Below are 22,686 nucleotides of genomic sequence, written 5' to 3'. Positions count from 1 at the left end.
AACAATTTTTTATCAGAAAAGAAGCAAACAGATACGAATAATATATCTTTAAAAAATATTGTACATTCATTTTGAAGTGAAATACAGCGGAAGTATAGGTTTTAATGTTTTTATTATAAGTTTGAAAGCAGCTTTTTTTCATTGAGTATTCTAACCAGGCTTTGTTCGATGCTACAATTTGATTTCTCAAGAATATTCTTCGAGCGATCATTGACGACGATTTGCGGGATAATATTTTGGACGTATTTTTGTGTTTTCGCGTTTGTTGTCTTTTTTTTCTATCGTGTTTTTCACGCAGTCGACGCTTCGAATAAATACGCGAATTCGGGGACAATAGGAAGACTAAATGTTTGCTGAACGCAAATCGATTATGCTATATGTGAATTGATCGCAAACGCAATGATACAATTTTCATGAGAACATTGAATCGCTCAAATAAATTAATCGGTTCTCTCGCAGCGTCACTATCGATGCCGATCTCATCATACTTTTCACTCAGGAATCGACATCAAAATACCTGAGATACGTATCATCTGTTCGTATCATCAATCGTCACACAATGATCGTTCCAACTTGAATTTATCAGCGAAGAAGTTGCTCACGCAAATTCTCACTCGAATTTACCCCCGAGATCGCTCTCCACTGGGCCCCGCAAAGCTTTACAAGAGTTCTGTCGTTACGTAAAGAGTGGGCCACGCTATCGTAGAAATCGAACCTCAAGAGCTTATCGTTTAGTAGGCAATTTTGCATAGAGAAAAGAAAGAAGAAGAGGCGAGGGGGGATGAGAAAGACAGAGAAAGAGTTACGAAAGGCGTAAAAATCAAATTTTGATTTCGTTCGGTTTAATTCTGTTCGATTTCTTCGATGTACATACACATGTACATACTTTCTACAATACTACTACAAAACAGGGAGTATTTTTCGTCAGAAAAAATGGCTGAAGAGGACAATAATTTACAAGGCCAAGGATTTGTGTTACGAGTGCAACGAACTGCCCATATAGAAAAATGGACGAAGTGTTATAGCAAAAATCTTTTTCCCCCCTTCTATCAATATATATTTATATATGTACGTATATATGTATTTATATATTTATAGTTTTTGCAATTTTTAATCTTTTTTTTTTTTTCATGAAATTCGTACAATACCTATCACGGCTTCTTCGACGGTCGTTGCGAACACTCTCGTCGTCATCGTCGTATCGAATTTCTCTATATTTAAGGCTCTCGAGATCGCACGCGGCGATTGCGACATGCTACTTAGCGTGTCATGGTTGTATACATAAAAACATAATGGTAAAATATACATAAATTATACTATTTTAAAGTTTATTTTAATCAACGTCGCATGAGATGAAAAAAAAAAATACTAAGATTTAAATCGCCGCTTTTTTATGATCTTGATTAAAATTAATTTATATCGCTGAATATGCATGAATATCGCTGATAAATCAGCTCGATAATGAAATTCGATACGTTTCATTTCTACAGGGCTCTTTTTACTCTTTCTAAAATCTAAAGCTTAATACAATATTATATATGATAATATGGAAATAATATAACTTTGTATTTTTGGAAATTGATGATCAAGGACAAGGCAAAGCTTTCGCAGCAACTTTCGAACGCGGATTTGTACATGCCGTGTAATAACTCGTTGAAACGACTCGCGAGAATTGACTTGCTTCTTGAAACTTTGTTTCGAGCGAATAAGCACGTAAGGTCAGGGACGACGACTCGTGTTACAACATTGTCGTTCGAATGATGATTGTTCATATTATTGCGAAGTAGCTGATGTAAAAAACTGTAATATCATATTTATACTCTCTCATTTATGTCCAATAATGCCCTATCCGGGCTGCACACGGGGTGAATCACGATGTTTTCGCAAATATGACTATCTCTAAATAGGTTTCGACAGCGTTAACGTATTTTTCTAAGTCGGCTACATGTTTTATATAATTTTTATCGCAAATTAAAAAATAAAGGAAACTCTAGCGCAAGCTCAAAATTGCATAGATTTTCTCGATAAGTGAACATTATTAACGCAAAGAAACGGTGACAGTGAAATTAAAACAAGTCTAATTTAGTCAAATGAGGCAGAGCGCAAACGGATTTATTTTTTTATATAACTGCACGCAGGCACATTCATTCTTACACTCTCGTTTTTGCTTTCCTCTCATGATTCTTTTCAAAACTGCATAACTATATTTTATGAGCCATTCTTTGTTCAATTTTTATCTTTCTCTCTGAGATATAGATTACTTATTTTTACATATTCAATATTTGTCCAAAGCTGCAATATTATATATGCCTTATTAAAGACATGATTCAATTAGAAAAAAAGAGAGGATAACACAAACTGGTAACAATTTTTAAGTGTTCCATCGATAATTAATGCAACATTCATAATATTTTTATGTTTTAAAAACGATCGTATCGTATTTGCGCATCGTAATGCTTCCAATTAATATTTTTTATTTAAATGCCAAATTTTTTTTCCGTTTCTGATAACCTTTGTTACGTACATATACATAGTAGTAGATTGTAATTTTCAAAGTTAACGGAGATCATCTTCTCTGACCTGGCAAAAGTGATTAACTTGGTTAAATTCATGCGTTAATATCACGGATTAATTGGATAACGAATACAAACTTTCGCTCGCGTTTGTAATCGAAATTCTCTATACACGTTTTCTCCTTTTCTTCGCCGTCGCCTTACGATATCGCATTGATTCTAAAAGACATATCTGCTACTTACGGTTCGTTGGATTATGAGCGTGTCTCGCCGCGTTTCACAGTAACAAATAGAAGTTACGAATAACATTCCCCAAATAAACCGGCATTACAGCCGGTGAACAATTTGATGCAATGGAGCGTAGAATTGCCGTTTGGGTTCACATCGCGTACGTTTCCGTGCTGTACAAGTTTCACGTGAAGGAAGTAAAAGGCAGTTGTAATTGACAAATGGATTTTCATTTTTTTAACTTCTCTCATCGTGCTGTAATGAGTCGCAGATGTAGCAGTTATGGCTGCATTTTCTGCAATGTTATGTATATGCAATATTCCGATCCTATCGGAAGAACCGACACGAATCAAAGTATTGCAAAACACACGTCTTATAGTTGAACTTTTTTACTTAATTTAACTGTACATGTTGTATAAAAAGTCAAACTAAAGTAATCTTTGTCATCCATCTCTTTGTTACAGTATTTAAAATTAATTTTGTTTTCGTCATTTAATATTTGTTAATGCAAATTTTCATCGATGCCGTTCGATCAATCATCAATTTCGAATATATTTAGTGAAACGCACGGATGATAACCCTACATGTTACGAATGAAATTTACATAGATGCCGTTCCGTCTAAATCCTCGACGAAACTAAGTGGAAATTGCAAAAGTCGATTATTTTAGCGTATAACAGCCCGCGCGATATGATCGGTGCATGAAAAATCTCAGCGTACCGCACTTCAAATCGATGCTCAATAGACTTAATCGTTTAATTGGCTTAATTGCTACAATTTCAACAGTGTTAAATCTTTTTATTTGCGTATAAGTATATAAACTATGATAGAGCCAGCTATATCATTTCTGTCTCTAAAATCTATTTAACAAAGTTGTCGATTTTTCAATAATTTTTCTTCATAACATAAAATTATATATCTCTATTTATACATATTCTTTTTTCTCTGTCTCTCTTATTATATTTATATATGTACACGCGTAAATATATGTGTATGCGTATTTTACGTGTGTGCACGCGTATTTGCGTCTATACTTTCAATTTAATTAAATGTCTTTACTGATGAGAATCGTGTCTTTGCTCTTCACGATTATTAAGAATAGAAAAATACTAATGTCTTACAATTGTATAACTGTAAAGAGATTAAAATGAAAGAGGAAGTAAAAAAATAGCACGCTATTGATACAAATTATTTGTTTCTTCTATTCTCCACAAGTAGCGATGGCAAGTAATTTAGATTCGTATAATTATATAATAATTTGATCTAATAAATATTTGCAAAAGATTGATTGTCAGCTCGTTTTATTATTAGCAAAGACGCCATTCTCGTCTGCAGCAATAGCAGCAGCAGCAACAGCACGCGTTTTCTCACGTCTGTATGGTCAATGATTATGCAAATATATATACATGTCATTTTACAAGATATATACATCTAATATTGCTGTTTTGGCTTCGTGTGTGTGTGTATATATATATATATATATATATATATATATATATATATATATATAATACGAATTTGCGAACGTAGCGCCATTCTGCGTAACAATACTAATTCTATTTGCACGAGAAACTTCTTTTGACGAATTAACAACTTCATCAACTTGAAGAGCAAATTCTCAAAGTCAAATCACACTTTCATTGCTTTATAATTACTCGTCACGTGAAATGCAATAAGATTTAATAAGCAATTAAGTGAGAAAGTAACGTAAAACGTTATCAGGAATATTTTAGATTTATTAAAAAATAATTAAATTTTATATGAAATTGATTGGAACTTTTTAAATTTTCAATTGGTTTCAATCAAAACTCCTTTAATTGTACTTGCAATATGCAACAGATATTTATATCAAGATTCCATCTTGAACGGAATAATCATATTTTTTTTCCTTTGACGATATTTTCAATTCCATTTGTTAAATATGAGATAATTATTTCGATTTAGTTCTTTCGCTCTTCTGTTCTAATTATTCAGCGTTATTCGATAACACCGTTCAATGCATTTAAAGTAAAACAAAAAAAAACGTAAATCTACATTTAAATTAAAGATTTCTGAATATATATTTTTTTCAAGATAAAAATCCTCTTACCTGTCGGTAGTGCCCAAACCAAAGTGTGTTAAAATCTTTGACTAATTTTACTAAAAGAAATTATACCGATGCAATGAAACCGTCGAATTTACATTCAGGTACATTTACTATTGCAATACACCATATTCTGTCTATAGGAAAATATATTTAAACATCGTATATGTGCTCTCCATCTAATCAGTTGATTCTTTCAAATAATTCGATTAAACGTGCAGAATTAGTCCAATATAAGAATGCAATATAAATATATTTGGAACTCTAATTATTAAAAATATTTAAAGTAGTATTTAAATTACAAAGAAAAAAGTTATTCCGAAAATACTTGTATGCTTTTCAGGAATCAAAAATCTATATATTTGCATTTAAAATCAATCACCTGAGATCCTAAAAAAATTACTTATCTGCTTAGACCTTTTAGCCTTCAACAAGTATCATAAATTTTAATATCATGAAATTTTGAAAGAAATAATTTTCAATTATTTCATTTTTTATATAAAACTTTTAATTATTTTATTGTACTATTTGTTTTTGCTTTATATTTTTGTAACATATTTTTCACATTTTCGAGTCTAAAATGTTTCATGATATTTATTGAAAATTAATGTACTTGGTCAGGTCTGGACTATACAATCTTGACAATCTGGTTAGACACCACCGTTACAAGTTATATCACGAATGCGCGAATGCTTGGCTTAGTATTTACAAAATACCACGCTGTCTCATTAAGAGAAATATTGGCTTGGTGTCGACGTGGCCCATTCTTGTGGCCGAAGAAAGGCTTAGAAATGTAGTGTAATCGCATAATGATGCTATCGTAAAACCAACTACGCGATTCACGTGAATCTATCGTTATATCTACCTACGCGTGTGTGTGTGTGTGTGTGTGTGTGTGTGTGTGTGTGTGTGTGTTTGTGTGTGCGCGCGCGTATATACAAGGTGGATGTACTCCCTCAGAGAGTTTCGATGTGTCTCGAAGAAGCCGTCGCAAATGAGTAATTCGTACTTAAGATTGCATTTATTTACCTTGTTTCCTTGAGTTAATCGTCGCTTTTGGCCACGTAGAATTACGCTGGCATTACATTTGTTCGAGGTGGAATCTTGTGATCGTCTCATATTTCGTTCCACTTATCTCGAAGAGCAATTAACGAAAATGCGAAACTTTTCTCTCGAAATATATATTATGTTTATATAATCAGAGTCGATATATGGACAATATTATCGATAATTATCGATACATTATATATCGTTAATAATGACGTCCGCAATTCAAAGAGTAGTAGAATCAGTTTACTCAATCGTGTCGTCGAACAAGTCCAAACACACGAGTGAGGTGGCCAGCAACTAAAATTTCCAGCTGCAACGAAATAGTGAACCACCACGTAATAAGCAATCATACATGTAAATATACAAACGAGACAATAGCTATTGTTCGATGTACATATATGAACGTTTTAGAATAAGATAATCGCGAGCGCATTATCGTACAATGGATACTCACATTCTCACGAGAGAAAACTAAACTACCAAGCGTATCGGATGATAAACTTTTTTGACCGCATCGCGGTAGATTGTCTCGAGACGAAGAAGACGAAGAAGAAGAAGAAGAAGAAGAAGAAAAGAACTTTCACAAATACTCCCTCGGTCTGGGTGGTGGTCTTTTACGATCGGATCTGTCAGCGGTTCTGTCTGCGACAGCTCTGTCAGTCGGTCCACCACTCGAATCTCGATCATCGGTACACTCGAGCATCTGCGTGGTCTCCGTGGCCTCTGACGGGCTCATTGGCTGTGTGGCGAGAGGAGCGAGTGGCGCCGCACCCTTCTGGCGCGATTTGCTACGTCGCTTCCTCAAGATGAGCGGTCCCAGGGCATTCGAATCGTCACCACGCGACGTGGAAGCCTGCGCCAATCGCTCCAATAGCTCCTTGTTCACGTCCCGGGATGATGACGACGACTGATGATGATGGTGATGATGATGATGATGGTGCTCCTGGCCGCTCTTCGACACACGCTCCGTCGCCGTCGACTGCTCCCGATATCCCTCGCTCGGTGTCGTGGACGTCGACGTGGTAGCGATCGATGGTCTGCACTCGGCAGTCTGAGTCGCGGACTGAACCAACGTTACCGCGCTCGGGGTAACGGGTGAATCCCGCTGACTCTGGATCCCGCTCAGAACGAAGCTCGGTATCTTTTGTTGTTGAGAACCGCCACTACTGCCGCCGGACGGCGATGTTCCGGCGGCCGGAAATTTGTTCATTAGCGCCTGTAGCATGTCCTCGATCTTAGCCAATCGCTGATTTACCCTCTGCACTTCTAGTTTCAAATCCACCTTCACTTCCAGCACCGCCGCGAGAATCTCACGCTCGTGACTCGGTTGCTGCGTAATTAAACCACCATCGTAGCTCTCTAGACGTCGCAGCTGCAGCTGCTTCGAATCCACGCTGAGGATCTGTTGTTGCTGCACCTGCTGTTGCTGCGCACTCTTTGAATTCTCAACGTTGCCGCCGCCCTCCTCGATTGTGCCTTCCAGTTTACCCAGCTTCGGGAAGATCTTGTTGCCGGCGCTGGAACTCGGACGCGCGTCTCTCGCGCTAAGAGATCGCTTGAACGTATCACCGACCGTGCCCGATTCGCTACTGGAGTCTACACTTGAGCTACCTGCAGCATTACAATTTTTTTTAGTCAACGTACAATTTCAATTTTTTCGATTGCTGTAAGCAATATACATCGTGTGTCTGATTGATTTAATTGTGTGTACATCCATGTAATTGAGATTAATAAAAATTGAATTTGAATTTTACCTAACAAACGACCCCATTTGCCGGGTCGTGTTTTCGCGACGGTCGTTCCACCTTCCTCAGTGGTAGAGAGTTTCTTAGCGTGCGACGTTTCGCCATCCTTGGCATCTTTACCGTCGCCTTTCTCTACGTCGGCAGTGTGTTGTTTATCGCGACGAAACCTACGTGAAATAGAAAAAGAAAAAATCGCCTTTATCTTCTAGTGTACATACAAGCAACTTGCGAAATATATTTACATACGAAGGAGAAGATATGATAAAGGCTGGTTATTCCCTAGATTTGGAGTAGGGCAGCAAAATACAAATGCATACAGAGGGACAAGAGTGTGGTGAAGGGGTGCTGGACAAAAGATCATTCTCACGTGAAAAAACTTGATTTGTCTAGTTTTCTATATAAATTGAGTTTCGTTCTCTTTTCCGACCCGATTGAATCTACGGTGCATCCCCGAACTAGTTCGAGGCCAAGCTAACCGAATTCTCGTCGTAGCATACAATACAGCCGCCTACTGTCGAGAGCTAAAAAAGGGAAGATAGTCCCGGTTAGTCGGCGATCGAGCAACTTACGGTGCGACGTGTTTACGGGATCACGACGGTAGACAACCTTGACAAAACATGTGGGAGGGAAGCGGAAAAACGTTGGCAACACCGATGGTAAAAATTCAACTTCACCAAGTGCTTTTTACGAACAAGTAGCTTTTTCACCGATCAAAATACATTATCGTACTACCGATAACATTTGCTGTTTGGTATACTCAACTTACATACGCAAACTCTTTAAATGCTACAACTTTTTAATTCAACTCAAATCGTGGAGATAAGCCGTGATACATTTTTTTTTTATTCTTAAGAGGTCTTGTATTCTAAGTGAGCTTTTGTATCATTGATAGTATCCATAATAGTATAGACATCGTAATGCGCGACATTTTTAAATTTGATAATTGTAAAACAGCAAAGCGATGCTGCTGACGAACGATACACAGATTGAAGATACTTGAATTGATAAATTTTAGTACATGACTAACGTGACATCTCCACTGAATTCATAATAATAAACGCATTTGCGACGTAGTAATTGTAAAAAGAAACACTTTAATAATAGTATTTTTCTATGCATAATAATACAATATTAAAAAATTAAGTTAATTTTTTATTCATTCTTTAAAGAAAATATATAACACCGACCAGTGTCGACCAACGTTTATTCTCCTTTGGTATATTATATTTTGGATCGATAAAACGATATTTTAGGATGAAAAATTGCCTGATAAACTTTGGGAATGCCACTTCGTCAAACATATTAAACGCGGCGAATAGCTATGTTATGATTATTAATTATAGATGCTGTCACAGCGCCATTGTAAAATAAGGCTCGCGTGGGGAAATGTTGTTACAATGCATGTGTCAAAGCACAACCGTTCTTTCGAAAATTAATCAATCAACGATTTATATACAAATTTTTATTATCTTCCAAAGGTATATATTAATATATAGCAATTATAATAATATTATAATAATATAAATCAAATAAATTACATAAATTTCAATGATCGAGAACGCTAAATAATTTGCATACAAAATAATTGTCTTTCCAAGTTCTAATATATATATAATGTATATATTAAATTTTTATTAAAATATTAAAGTGTCATCATGCGATTGAATTGACAAAAGCGATTTAAAATCTTTTATATTCGATTAAATAAACAAACATTCTTATTGATTGTAGAATTTACTAATGTATTATATAACAAACAACAAATAAGTTTATATTATCTCTTATTATTATCATGACTTAAAAAAAACTCGATGTTATCATGCACGTAAATAAGAAGATAACGTCTATTATCTATAAAAGTGTTTTTCGACCGTTGTCGGAATAATAATCATTACGAAAATTATTGTGAGAGAAGTGAGTATAAATAATATTGTAATTATGCTACTTATATAGAAAAATAGCGTAAGACTATGAAAATTTGAGAGGAATAATTAGCGATGAAAGCGTATAAACCAGGCAATTAAGAATGAAAAAGTCATAGGTACGAGGTATATATATATAAAATCGTTGATGATTATAATAGAAATTTTAAAAAAGCAGAATATTGTAGCTGTAAAGCAGCGTGATATTCGTTTAGTTTCCTCTCTGGCATTCCGATAATTTCTCGGGCAGCTACATGACAATATTTCATTGATATTCATATATATATATATATAAATATATATATATGCACTCTTATAAAGATATCCAACTATATAGGAGCTAAAGAAAAATCTGAATACTAGAGTGTGTGCGTTCGTCACATGCACTTCGCTTTGCATAAAAATCGAAGAAAATCTGATGCTCGTTAAATACATCAGGATTTCGGCAGTTTCTCACCTCGCCTCTCAGAATCGAGTTTGCGCAATTTTATACGCAAAAATATTCACAATCTTTAATACCATACTCGTAGATAAAATGCCGTTTGTTCGAAAAGTATTATTGATGATATAAATTTTATAAAATATATTATTATATGGTACGATTCAGACCTTATGCTTTTTAACAAACCTTGTAAGGATTCCAAGTGTCACTATAGCATATTACACAACTATATTATTTCGCTCTAGCGCTGAAAATAAAAGCTGGCGGATAAGTTACAAAGCTGTATAACAGACGGAATAAAACTGTACGAAATCCTGCAATTTGCGCTATATGACTCTGGCTTTTAGTTGTAAAATATATATATATGATTATGCGAAGAAGATGCGCATGACCTTGTAAAGCCATATATTTTACAGCACTCTAGCATTCGTTAAAAATTGCAGAATCATTAAAATGATGCCGATAATATACCGTAAATGAAATGTACGTCTCGTAAAAATGCTGCTGGAAGGACGAACAAACCAAAGCGTCTTTATAGTACAGCTTCATTAGAGCAAAATCTTTGATAGAACAAATTCAGTTTAGACATTAAAAATGAATAAAAATTCGAGATATTTATACATTGGAAAAAATTGTTCAACAATCTCTAAATATTAATCGATATTAAATAAATCTTACTTTTACTTTTTGTTCACTAATTTAATAAATATTAGTTATATCAATGACATTAAAATAGTACTGTAAAGTAAAAAATTTATATTAATTTTATTTGATAAAAAATATAAAATACGTAATACTATATATCACGTAGATGAATTCGATGAAGACAAATGTGAAGTCTGAAATGTTCGTGGCGGTTGCCACTCTCGATTTGCTCGTGTTTCGACGTAAACGTGTAATGAAAATTTATCGTTGATCACATTCAAGCGTGTGTACAGCAAGTGCACGTATGTACGTGGTACCTTCCGGCTGGCACATTACGGGACGCATTACGTCTTCATCGCATCGAAAATGGATATGGGAAAAGTATCCGAGCATGTGTGCGGGATGTTCTCAAATAACAATGACAAATTTTAGATTAAACGTATTTTAAGTCAAACTGACTGATTTGGGATCGAGATATCGTCTCGGCGAGTCTATCTGAATTTATTTACGCTTCCTTGGATTCCAGAGTTAATCACTTTAACTCAAATTAAGATTTTATCAAAGCAAAATTCATTTAAAGCAAATTAAATAAAAACTTGATTCTTTTGAAAGTTTTATAATCTTATAATGTATTTAAGAATTTCTTTTATTTAAGAAAAAAAATTAATTCTTTACACCTTGTAGTTTTGTCGAATTAAGTTTGTCATGTTACACAGGAACATTCTGCGCGTATATGTTACCTTTTAAGGGATAATGCAGTTTAATCCCTTATTTGCCTGATTATCATTAAAAAAAAAAAAAATTATTTTACCTTAAATATAAGTTTTTTATTTTTATTTATAAAAATAATCCATTTCATTATATATGCCATGTAAAAGCTCTCTTTAAAACATATTTGTTTAAAAATAAAATTATTTTACTTTTTACTTCTCTCTCATTATCATGTTTTTTTCAGTTGCCAAACAGTGGCTCAATTAGAGATCAAACGTATGCAATGAGGCATTTAATTGATGAAACTCAGAGAATCATCAGAATGCAAATGTGGGATTAACCCGCGGAGACACGTGCATCACGCGCGCTGCCGTGGTATACAGTATATATTCATGAATATCACATATATACACATGTACACGAATATTGAAACAGGTATTCCGGTATTATATGCATAATGTAATATATAGTATACATCGCGATGGGTAATAAAACTGCCACGGTCATAACGACGGCAACCATAATGGTAATAAATATAAATTCAATGACAAAAGATAACGATATAATAATAATAGTAATAATAATAATAATAATAACAATAATAATAAGATGTGTACGTAGCGAGGAAAACGGCAAAAAAAGAATTAGAGAAGAAATAAATACGTAAGAAAAATAATGAAATTGCCTAAAACTCGGCCAGGGTGGTAGGACGTTCACGGTGAGCTCCTCGTCGGAATCCTGTTGAGACCGTCCGCTCACGGTTCTGGTCATGCCGATCTGACTTTCCCCTTCGCTCTTGAACCTTTTCCAAAAGAACAGGCCAGCCAAGCAACACGATCAACAGTCACATTCAACAACAGCCACGAGAGATACAAAAATCCGCGATAATATTTCTCTATCACACTTAATCACACTTAATCACTCTCGTTTAATTTTTTTCATTTTTCCTCTTCTTTCCTCTCTTTTTCTCCCTTTTTCTTTCTCTTTCGCACGTGTCACGCAGGATGTTGCATGTGCACGCGCAAAAAGATGTAAAAATATTAAAACGATCTATTGATGGCGCAATAACAAACTCAAATTTTTTCGCGAGTCCGTCTTTTATAAACAATTTTACAATCTTTTCGTTAACCGTTTAATTGTTATTCTTATAAGGGTACCATTATTTATATTGTTACTACATTTTTACAAACTAAATGATTCTTAACCATTTTGATACCTACATTATTAATACATGTTAATTAATTAATTGGTGCAAGGATAAAATTTTAACGAAATTATTCATTGGGTATATAGTTTTAACGATAATGCGCGGAAGAAATCTGCATGGAAATAATTACGCAACACTGTTGCGTAATTAGAAAAAAGATCACCTATCATTTTACGCGTGCACATATACTCTATACATAAGAATATTGTGAATTAATATGCAGAATTTTATGATTTATCACACATCGAGTGGGAAATTACATTCACTTAAATCTAGATTATTTTATATAGAGGAAAAAATTTTGAATGCAAAATTGCGCTCTCTCGCATGCTTCGATAAAATTTTTTAATTGTCAAAACGAGTCGAAGCAAATACTTTCGAACAATTTAATCATCGATGGCAATCGGAAATCGTTAACTACAAACTAATGCTTGCAACAATTATAATTATTTTCTCAGCAGAAATCCATTCCATAAAGTTCAAGTCTTATGCCTGTTTCTACCAACGCAGATTAACTTTGATCTCAATTTAATGTACTCTTAATCTTTTTCTCGTTGTAAGAATTGAAAAAAGATAAAAAGTAAGTTAAACTGAGATCAAAGTTAATCTACACTGGTAGAAACGGGCATTTATTTTACTAATTAAGGGTTGCTTTAAAAGTTTACGTCGTTTTTTTTTTATATTTTTAAAAACAATTGTTACTTCTCCATTTTCCAGAATGGATTCCTCATATATTTTTTCCAAGGACGAGTAATTGACATCGAACTCGAAAGCATCGTATTTGATAACTGAGGGATAGTAATCAAAAGTATCTTCCTACCTCGAGAAGATCTTGCGAACTAGATGATCTTGAGCTTGATCCAATTGCGGCTCATTTTTTCTTCTTTCGGCCAATTCCTTTTCTCGACGGACATCGGCGACTTTTCGAAAGATGAGCTGTGCACAAATTTCAACTTTAATACATTTGCATAATAAAAATTATCCTTTTATTAAATAATGATTAAAAAAAGAGCATATATAATTTTTATTGTATGTATATAAAACATATAATATAGGAAATTGATATATTGTATATAAAACATATTGTATAGATATTGGTTATATCTAATTGTAAAATTACAAACATTGTTTGTAACAATAATAACAAACTTCCTATTTGCTGAATGCTATTGACACACGTCAAGTTTGATTCGCGCTTTACAACACTCAATACATAAGTTGAAGTAATCGTTTTCAACAATGAGGAAAACAAAAGAATCGATACTCATTTAAACGATACTTAACAGCGAAACGTTTTCGCGCCAGTGCAAAGATTGCGTGGAAACAGCCGGCGCTGCGTTTCGCTGCCTTTGACGTATTATAGAGGCGCGTCATCTCGAATGCGCTCTGTGCACAGGCATAGGCCGGATCATCTCATCTCCCGCGACTCCCGCTTGAAAATTGTATAACGCGCCTATTCCCTTTGAGCGAGACCGCGTTTCGCATCCTTCCCTGTCCTTTCTTCCCTTCTACGTCGCGTGATGCGATGAATGCGCGAGAGATAATTATCTCTAGATAAATTCTTTAAACTCTTTCCTTCGGAAAATTTCGTCCTTGTTTTTTTCTTGCCATGAGGATTTGCGCGTAAAACGTTTTGACGCATGCATGAACAATGCAAATGCGCGTAGTGGAACAGAGTGCAAGTAAGGGGTTGAAGGGGGTGGGAGAGGGAGAGAACATTTTCTTCTGCCTTTCTCCCTCTCTCTCTCTCTCTCTCTCTCTCTCTCTCTCTCTTTGTTTCTAAGATATCGCAAATTTTTGTTCCGAGTAATTCACGATTAGCTGTTAGGTCACTGCTTCACAACTATATCGCGTTGTAGAAAAAGAAATGGCTATTTTGACAAACGTCAGGATTTCACCGTCAATTTTCGTAAATGACAAATGGAGAAAATGTCAGAAAATGCATAAACGATGCATATGCGCGGCGACCGGTGAAAACCAGTGAAAACCGCAGAGAAGAGCGTCGAGACGAAGGTCGGTGGCGCAGGCGTAATGATGGAAGTCGATAGGTGTCGATAATGGATGCGCAAACAGCGACATCAGCGCAGACTGCGCAGTGCGCACTCGTAGCAGCGAGCCAAGCGAGCCGCTTGGTGGCTTGGAGCCGCTTGCTCGCTCGCGCGCGCGTTGCCCATCGTTGTCCATAACCTTCAAGTCTTCTGGTGAGGTTGTCCGAGTCGATCGCACGATCGCACGATCGTCGTCGTCGTCGTCGTCGTCGTCGTCGTCGTCGTCGACGCGACGTGACGAGACGAGACGTGACGTAGGACGCGCAACATCGCGCGAACGTCGCGCCATCGAGACACCTGCTGCCGGCTGCGATTCGAAAAAGGTGCAGGGTGGTGTCCTCGCCTCGCGTCCTCGGCATATACCGGATGGAAGACTAGAAGGTATATGGACTGTCGAGAAAGGCTGCTCGCTCGTACGAAAGGTGCGTAAAGTATAATGTTGCTTTAAGCCATAAATAGTTTTTTTTTTTTTCATTATTTCAAAATCAATACCGGTCAAACGTAACGTGCCTCGTGCATATCTCGAAACATATGCGGAGCAAAGGAAAACTTTTATGACTATTACTTTCTTTTTATTATCTTTGACGTCAACAATTGTAATGATTGTGCACTTTGATAGTACATTAATGTTACAGCTGCTTGACAATCTCTCTAGAAAGTTAGAGAAACATGCACCCTGTCGACAATTTTACGCTTTAAAGTCAAGTAGAATTAAATTAAATATATAGAAAATAATTTAATTAGCAAAAATTAATAAAAGCTGTGTGAGCGAAATGAGCAGAGCGATTGACATTGCGTAACGCAATTGTTTTAGATCATGGGTCATGGGTCGAGCCGCTCTGCTTCGTCAAACATCCTTTCTACAGAGGAATTGACCTTAGTGGAAAACCTCTTTAAATCCATGTCCCGCAGCTCAGGTTCCATCAAACGCGAGGACATATTCAAACATTGGTCGATACATTTGGACGATGCGTTATTGCAGTTCGTGGTCCGATTTCTCTGTCACGATCCAGGAAAGAAGGTCTCGACCATCAATGGAGAAAACTTCGGTCGGCTCTACGTCTTCGCCGTACGCGGTAATCCCGAGGAACGCACCAACTTGATCTTCGATGGTTTCTCGGAAGAGGAGCAAAAATATGAAATGCCCACCACTTCGTTCCTTCAATATCTCCAAGCAACGATTAACTCTTACTTGCGACTGCAGAAGAACTCCGGCAATGCGCATTACCTCACTTGGAGTAGCATCGGCTGCACCGTCAACACCAGGCGCATAGGAATGCGTTCTCGCAGTCTTTGCGAGGACTTGATCAAGTACGGAGATACGTTGACCGTCGATCAAGTGGAAAATTGGTTCACGACAGCTGCCACGTTCAAGAATATTCAATCACACGTTTTCCAATATCTTTATCTAGTCTCTCAAAAGAAGGGTAGCGATAAGAATACGGGAGCGCGAATAAACGATCTGAATCTTTTGCCGTTGTGCAAAGGTTTGGAAAATATACCGCACTTTCCAAGTATATTAGGTTTAGGAGATGTTCTGTTCCTAAATTTGAGTCTGCCACATGAATTACGTGACGAATGGCGATTTCTATTTTCGAGTCAGGTGCACGGCGAATCGTTTTCGACTATGCTAGGAAGGATCGCGATGCAAGGTGCTACGATTATCATACTTCAAGATATGGACGACCATGTGTTTGGTGGTTTTGCTTCGGACAGCTGGAAGCTAGGACCGAATTTCATGGGAAACCAAACGTCCTTCCTATTCAAACTTGAGCCGGATATATTGACATTTTCATCGACAAATTACAACAATCACTATCAATATCTCAATCTCCATCAGCAAACGATGCCTAATGGCCTGCTTATGGGGGGGCAACTTAATTATCCCGGCCTCTGGTTGGATTGCGAATACGGCACCGGCAAGTCGAGCTTGACGTGTACAACTTTTCAAAATTATGTACAGCTTAGCGGTAAGGAAGACTTCAAAATCAAACATTGCGAAGTATGGGGAGTCGGTCCAGTACCGGATGTGGAAGAAGACGTGCGTGAAATGAAGTCTGTGTTGGATCAAGATCCAACATCGAAGGTCATGCTAGAATTGTCTGGTCGTAAGTTACACAGTGAAGGACTTCGTGAGGATCAAGAGTAATTGTGATATGTGTAGAGATTTTTATGAGAGTTTGAGCAAAGAGAGAGAGAGAGAGAGAGAGAGAGAAAGAGCACGCGAAAAAATGCTAGTTGTAAAGATATTTGCAGATATTTAAGATTGATCGATTGATTTTACACAGAATAAAATCTATATAAATATTGTTATCGATTCTTACAGTTGTAATGAAATATATGCGGGTACGAGAGACGTATTAAAAAACTCATAATTATATAGTAATATTTACGATATAAACTTTTCTCATTTTACACGAGCGTGTGTATCTTGAAACGAATTCACGTGATAGCAACGCGAAAAACAAAACACATTAATAGAAACGAATTATATTACGAAAATTGTTGTAAAAGTGAGTGAAAAAATTTTGCTTATCTGTTTGCATGAGTGAATTCCACATACAGTTTTACAAACTTGTGTGTAAGACTATTTGTTTATAATTATTTATCAAGTATATTATTACAGGACTTTTGTCCCCTTTTATAACGGCCTGACATCTTTCGATTCGCGATTGTTTCTTCGATCATTCGATCATATTTATCATGAAATTTATTATGTGTATACGTGTATCTATGAATTCAGTGCTATGATATTAAAGAATGCCGAATTGTTGCGTGGCCTGAATGCCTATTGTCTAGTGCCTGACGAGTCGTTATAATTGTTGATTTACCGTTCTCTGCGTATGTGTTGATTATTCATAAACGAATAACCGTGTGCCACACAATTGTTTTTATTAACTAAGACTGCATAATTGTGCAAAGAATAAAAAAAAGTATCCAAACACTCTGATCGTTTGCCAATTATAAAGTCAAAGAAAATCATCGCATTAGTGTAAGATCTATTAAAAGTTCAATAAACAATCAAAATCTATATGTTGTCATGTTTAATTTGACGTCCACGTGCGAACATCAATTTACATAAATAAACACATTTACAATTTCCAAACAAAATTCGATTTTTGTTTTTAAATTTAAGAGACTTACCCGATGACTCAAGTTGTAAGTTAGAATCAGATTCCTGGTGAAGGAGTTTGTGAAGGCTTGATAAAACTCCAATACTTCCAACAACCGATCTCGCTTGATCGTGTGCAAATCGCAGTAAGTGAGCGCCCTAACGTTCGCTGCGCTCTGGCCGATCGTCGGATTCGTCCAAAAGCTGTCCCCAAAAACATCGCCCTTTCCCAGTATCGCCACCACTTCGTCATCCTGTATGACCTCGAGGCTGCCGGTCACGATGAAACACAGAGAGTCGATAGATTCTCCTGTGTGATACAATAGATCGCCAGGTGCGCTGTGCGACATCGTGAAGTGCATCGCCAAGGCACGCAGACATCCGTCGGACGCTAATCTAAATAGTAAACGCACGTAGGGAATTAAAATTATTATACTTCAAACTTATCTAGTTATGTATTTCATTTATAATTTTTAAATTGAATCGTTTAAAAGTACAAAATTTCGATATATAAAATTTACCTAAAAGCGGGATGCTCGTTGAAGACCTTCCGGTTAAGATGCACACAAATGTCAGCCTTCATGTCTTTGGGGCAGTAGTTGAGAACTTTATCCGTATCCAAGCCTTTGGTCATTGCCCACGTGCTGACGACGTAATCCATGACGCGCTCGCTAAGAGCTTTCGGCACTTCATGGAGCTTCATAAATTCTCTCACGTTGTTTAACATATCGTGATACTTGGCGGTAGCGGACGTCATTTGTTGGATAATCGTGGTGACATGACCGAAGATCGTGGCGTACAATAAGGCTGGTTGTGAAAGATAAAGAAAGAAAGAGAGAGAGAGAGAGAGAGAGAAAGAGAAAAACAACAATTTTAATAATTTTTACACAAAATATTTAATATTTGCGAGTATTTTTCTACTAGTTTTATCAAAGGATGGAAATATCCTTTTTACATATCGGCTAATATTATAGATTTATGGATATTCAATTAGGTTTGGAATAATATTGGTATTCGTACCAGCAATGATCATCATGCAGATGGTAAATATCTTCTCGTTGTCAGTTTCGGCTGCAACGTTTCCAAAGCCCACGGAAGTCATGCAAGTCATTGTGAAGTAAAGAGCAGTGACATACATCGTACGGCGTGACGGGCCAGCTACTAGTTCGGGTGCGGTGCTGGCATTGGTCCACAAGTAGCTATACGGTGACTGGGTAACGTTGGCCAACTTCCACAACCAAGAGTATTGCAACCCATTGTCGGCATCCGATCTCCCTATCGAATACCTTTAACGCGAGGAGATTTCTTATGGGATCTTATCGGATCCATTAGACGAGATTGATACGATGTCGAAAGATTATATATGGATGCCAGCTATCGTGTTATTTCTTTTACGATCGCGCAGAGTTGAGCTTAACATTTTCGCTTGTACACTCAAATGCTTTCCGAGCTCTCGATTAACTTTAACTATGATTTTATCACTTTATATCGGATATATCGTTTCAGCACTTTGTATTCTTTCGCTATTCACCGTCGTTCATAATACATTTATTTTAAAAGTAAATAAAAGTATTCAGTAAACAAAAACAGTGCGTTAGTAGCGTGTTTTAGTTTTCTCATTTTTTTCTTATAAGTACAATGACGATAAAATGATATATGTATAATACAGTCAGCATTTAATTTTTTAAGTAATATAATAATAATATAAAAGAGACAGAGATATATAATTTGTAGAAAATGGAAGCATATTGTGACACAACGAAGATACCCTTGGTCTCTGTGTGTGTGTGTGTGTGTAATGTTGCACAGTAATGTATTACGCGGCATGTACTTATGTCGGTCGGAGAGGCGTGTGTTACCTTCAATACGCGTGTGTACGCAGGGTAAAATCACCTTAATATGACGTACCAGATACAGGCCAGCCAGTGAGCAACCAACATGTAGAAACAGAGTAGAAGAATGAGCATCGCGGCACCGTACTCCAGATAACGATCTAACTTGCGTACGACTCTACCAAGTCGCAGCAGCCGTACCACCTTCAAAGCTGAGAACAAGCTACCTATTCCGTCCTCATCGTGATCGAAGGCATTAAATACATCGTACGGTAGACAGCTTAATAGATCTATGATGAACCAAGATTTCAAATAGTTCATTCTGATTACCTGAAAATTATCAAAGCGTTATGTTATTATATGTGCTTACTGTTAATAGAAGAGCAAATTTCATTATACTATTGTATATTTACTATACTATATTAAGCGAATAAATTATTTCATAAAACTATTTATTAAAAAAATTACTTATAGCGTTTGCAATTTTAAATATAACTATAAAATAGAAACGTTTACCTTTCAATTAAATTGTTTATGGAAAAATTTTGATATAAAGCTAGTTACCTTAGGATCAGACACGACTTCTCCACCAGCACCAACAAACGTTGTATGAAAATTCAAGACAATGTCGATGAAGAATATCACGTCAACGATACTGTCTACAACTAATAAGGAAACATCCTCGCTAGTTTTATTCTTAAACGCGACGTTATACGGCACCATGATGGCTGTGTAAAAAGTCAAACATAAAATGATCCAGTCCCAAATTGCCTTAAATGCACAGTAATGTAGTAGAATATGTGGCGGTGTTTTCGGCGCTTCTTGTCTGTATTGTGGCATAACATCGCCGCTTAAGGTCATCATCTGAAAAAAAATACAATACAAAAATATAATATATATAAATATGTCCTATTATTATCAGGAAACAAATTCTCCCTGTGAAAAGGATAATTATTACCAAATCATAAAATTGACTCGGTTACATATGTCATTTATACATTTATACATTTATGCACGTATATTTATTTACTTCATTGAATTAAAGATATTTTATATTTCTTCATAAATGTTGTTTATATTAAAAGATGTTGGGTCTTAAATAATAAATCATTGTCAAAAAGAAGGAATTATTTTTATCGCTTACACATATCGATTTCTTATTTCATCTATCTGATATCTCTCTTTCTTACTTACACCGAATTTGGTTCCATTAACTTTTCACGCTCGAAAGAGCTTTCAAATGTATAAGTTTTCTAGGTTGATTTTGAAGAAAAATTCATGCAGATGTGCTCTCAGCTTTCCATTTTCTGAACAAGTATCGAAAACACGATTTCATTTCATCGATTTATAAATGGGATATACATATAAGTTGGCTACCATTATTCATTATGTTGACTGTTTTAAAATGATTCAATAATCTATATATAATCTATTTCAGTCATAATAAAAAAAAGGATACTGTGATATCGTAAAAGTAAACGAAACAATTACACCAATATCTCAGTAGAACGATATAATACATATATAAAAATGATGAAAAAATGACAAAGATTTGTAAAGCACACAACTTACATGACCCAGATGCGATTGTTTGGTGGTGGTCGGTACAGGTGTGTCTTTCAAGGCCGGCAGATGAGAGCTGAATTGAGAAACTAGGACCGATCTCGATCTGGTAACTGATCTGGCGAGCTTGGCGAATTTTGAGAGACCGCCTTTGCTGTCGTCCGTTTCGATTGGTTGCTTCAGGGCGGTGATGTCTCGAAACGTTAACAGGAACAAGACCACGAGGTCTCGTTCGTTTTTGATGGGCGCTATTTGCAACAGCAGCCATAATGGTGTCTCTACAGATCATACAAAAATATAACGCTGACATCGTCAACGTGTGAAAAGGAGAAAGAATAATCTAATATATTTAATTTATTTATTCTTTCAAGCACTACCAATCGCAGGAAGATTGCAAATTTCATTTTTCTAGCAGAGACTATATTGAATCAGCGAGACAGCTGGTCATCGATTCAGTTGCTAGAATTTAGAAGAATCTATGCTGCATGTCAAAAGATAGACTCTGTATAAAATACTGTGCTTTATAACAGTAGTCAGAAGAGTGCGAAAGAAGAAGAAAGTAAAATAGTATAAAAATTCACCATTGTTTCATTTTACTGCTTCAAATTAAACAAATTTTTAAAGATAAGAATTAATAATAAAATTACTACAAGATTAATGTAACGAGAAGTGTTAAAATAAGCTATTTCATTTAAATAAGAAAATGCGAAAATCAAATATTTTATTGCAAAAAAAACGAAAAGTTTTTCTCGATGCGCGCGAGATTCTCTCAAATGTTATAAGTAAAATATTTAGAAAAATTTAAAGCATTCATTCATTACTGCATCACTTTATACACACAGTAAAATTAATTAGGCATAATATACTTGTTAATATTAAATTCTAAGTTGATACTTATAATCCTTGTACATGTAACGACATTTCGTCAACTTAAATGACAAGTCGTATTGCGCACTAAATTATTGTAATACTAGTTTTACTAGTCCGCAATATTGCATATTTGATATATAATAGCTCATGCAGGATCGAAGCTGTATACAAGTTCAGACCAATAGAATCAAATTACAGATTCGCTTATGATATTTATTAGCATAAAGCATGCAAGCATGCGAATAATGGTAATGAGTAAAATTGAATTAAAATACGAGAAAAAAATAGTAATGCGTTGAGGAATAAAGGCACGTACAATAATAAAAATATATCATTGTTACGTGTATTGAAATAGTAATGTCAAAAAAACATTTCAATGTGAATAAATAGAAAACTTTTGTAAAATTTCCTTATATCTTAAACATCTTTATATTTTTTGATAAATCACATTCTTATATTTCAAGAATATTTCATTACAACAATATTGGTTAATTTTTTATCACGAATTAAAAAAAAGCCAAAATTTAAACAAATGAAATTTTGGATTCGAGGGAATATAGGTACATAAATGTTCGATAATATTTTGCATCTACTGATATCTACTCCTATACATAGATATTTACCAACAACTGGCTTAATTAAGCAACCTTGTTAGCCTGTCAAATGACAACAATGTACGAGCTACATATGAGAAGCTGTATCGACAACGTAATAC

General features: G+C 35.6%; 2 protein-coding genes across 8 annotated transcripts in view; one reads left to right on the top strand and one right to left on the bottom strand.

Annotated features, from left to right (window-relative positions):
- Nucleotides 1–1,081: 1,081 nt before the first annotated feature.
- The window catches only part of LOC105193589 (potassium voltage-gated channel protein eag), a 76,914-nt gene continuing 55,309 nt past the window's right edge, over nucleotides 1,082–22,686 (bottom strand). For 2 of the 7 annotated variants that reach the window (XM_039452156.1, XM_026135662.2), the window contains 10 exons: nucleotides 21,111–21,379; nucleotides 20,103–20,402; nucleotides 19,615–19,868; nucleotides 18,727–18,992; nucleotides 18,228–18,513; nucleotides 17,739–18,102; nucleotides 13,367–13,482; nucleotides 12,025–12,141; nucleotides 7,629–7,786; nucleotides 6,455–7,485 (listed from right to left, as the gene is read on the bottom strand). In XM_039452156.1, coding sequence (XP_039308090.1) covers nucleotides 6,455–7,485; nucleotides 7,629–7,786; nucleotides 12,025–12,141; nucleotides 13,367–13,482; nucleotides 17,739–18,102; nucleotides 18,228–18,513; nucleotides 18,727–18,992; nucleotides 19,615–19,868; nucleotides 20,103–20,402; nucleotides 21,111–21,379 — 3,161 coding nt within the window. Of the gene's footprint in view, nucleotides 7,486–7,628; nucleotides 7,787–12,024; nucleotides 12,142–13,366; nucleotides 13,483–17,738; nucleotides 18,103–18,227; nucleotides 18,514–18,726; nucleotides 18,993–19,599; nucleotides 19,869–20,102; nucleotides 20,403–21,110; nucleotides 21,380–22,686 lie in introns of all 7 variants that reach the window. The other 5 variants (XM_039452154.1, XM_039452155.1, XM_039452157.1 and 2 more) reach the window with 5 other exon arrangements.
- On the top strand, nucleotides 14,654–17,592 carry LOC105193481 (MTOR-associated protein MEAK7). The gene is made up of 2 exons (XM_011157933.3): nucleotides 14,654–15,016; nucleotides 15,409–17,592. Exon 2 carries the CDS (start codon nucleotides 15,412–15,414, stop codon nucleotides 16,741–16,743), a length of 1,332 nt encoding a protein of 443 aa, XP_011156235.1. The 5' UTR covers nucleotides 14,654–15,016; nucleotides 15,409–15,411; the 3' UTR covers nucleotides 16,744–17,592.

This window comes from Solenopsis invicta, chromosome 7, assembly GCF_016802725.1.
Source record: "Solenopsis invicta isolate M01_SB chromosome 7, UNIL_Sinv_3.0, whole genome shotgun sequence".
NCBI lineage: Eukaryota > Metazoa > Arthropoda > Insecta > Hymenoptera > Formicidae > Solenopsis > Solenopsis invicta.
Note: the sequence above shows the minus strand (reverse complement) of the source record. Positions and strands in the feature narration are given on the sequence as shown.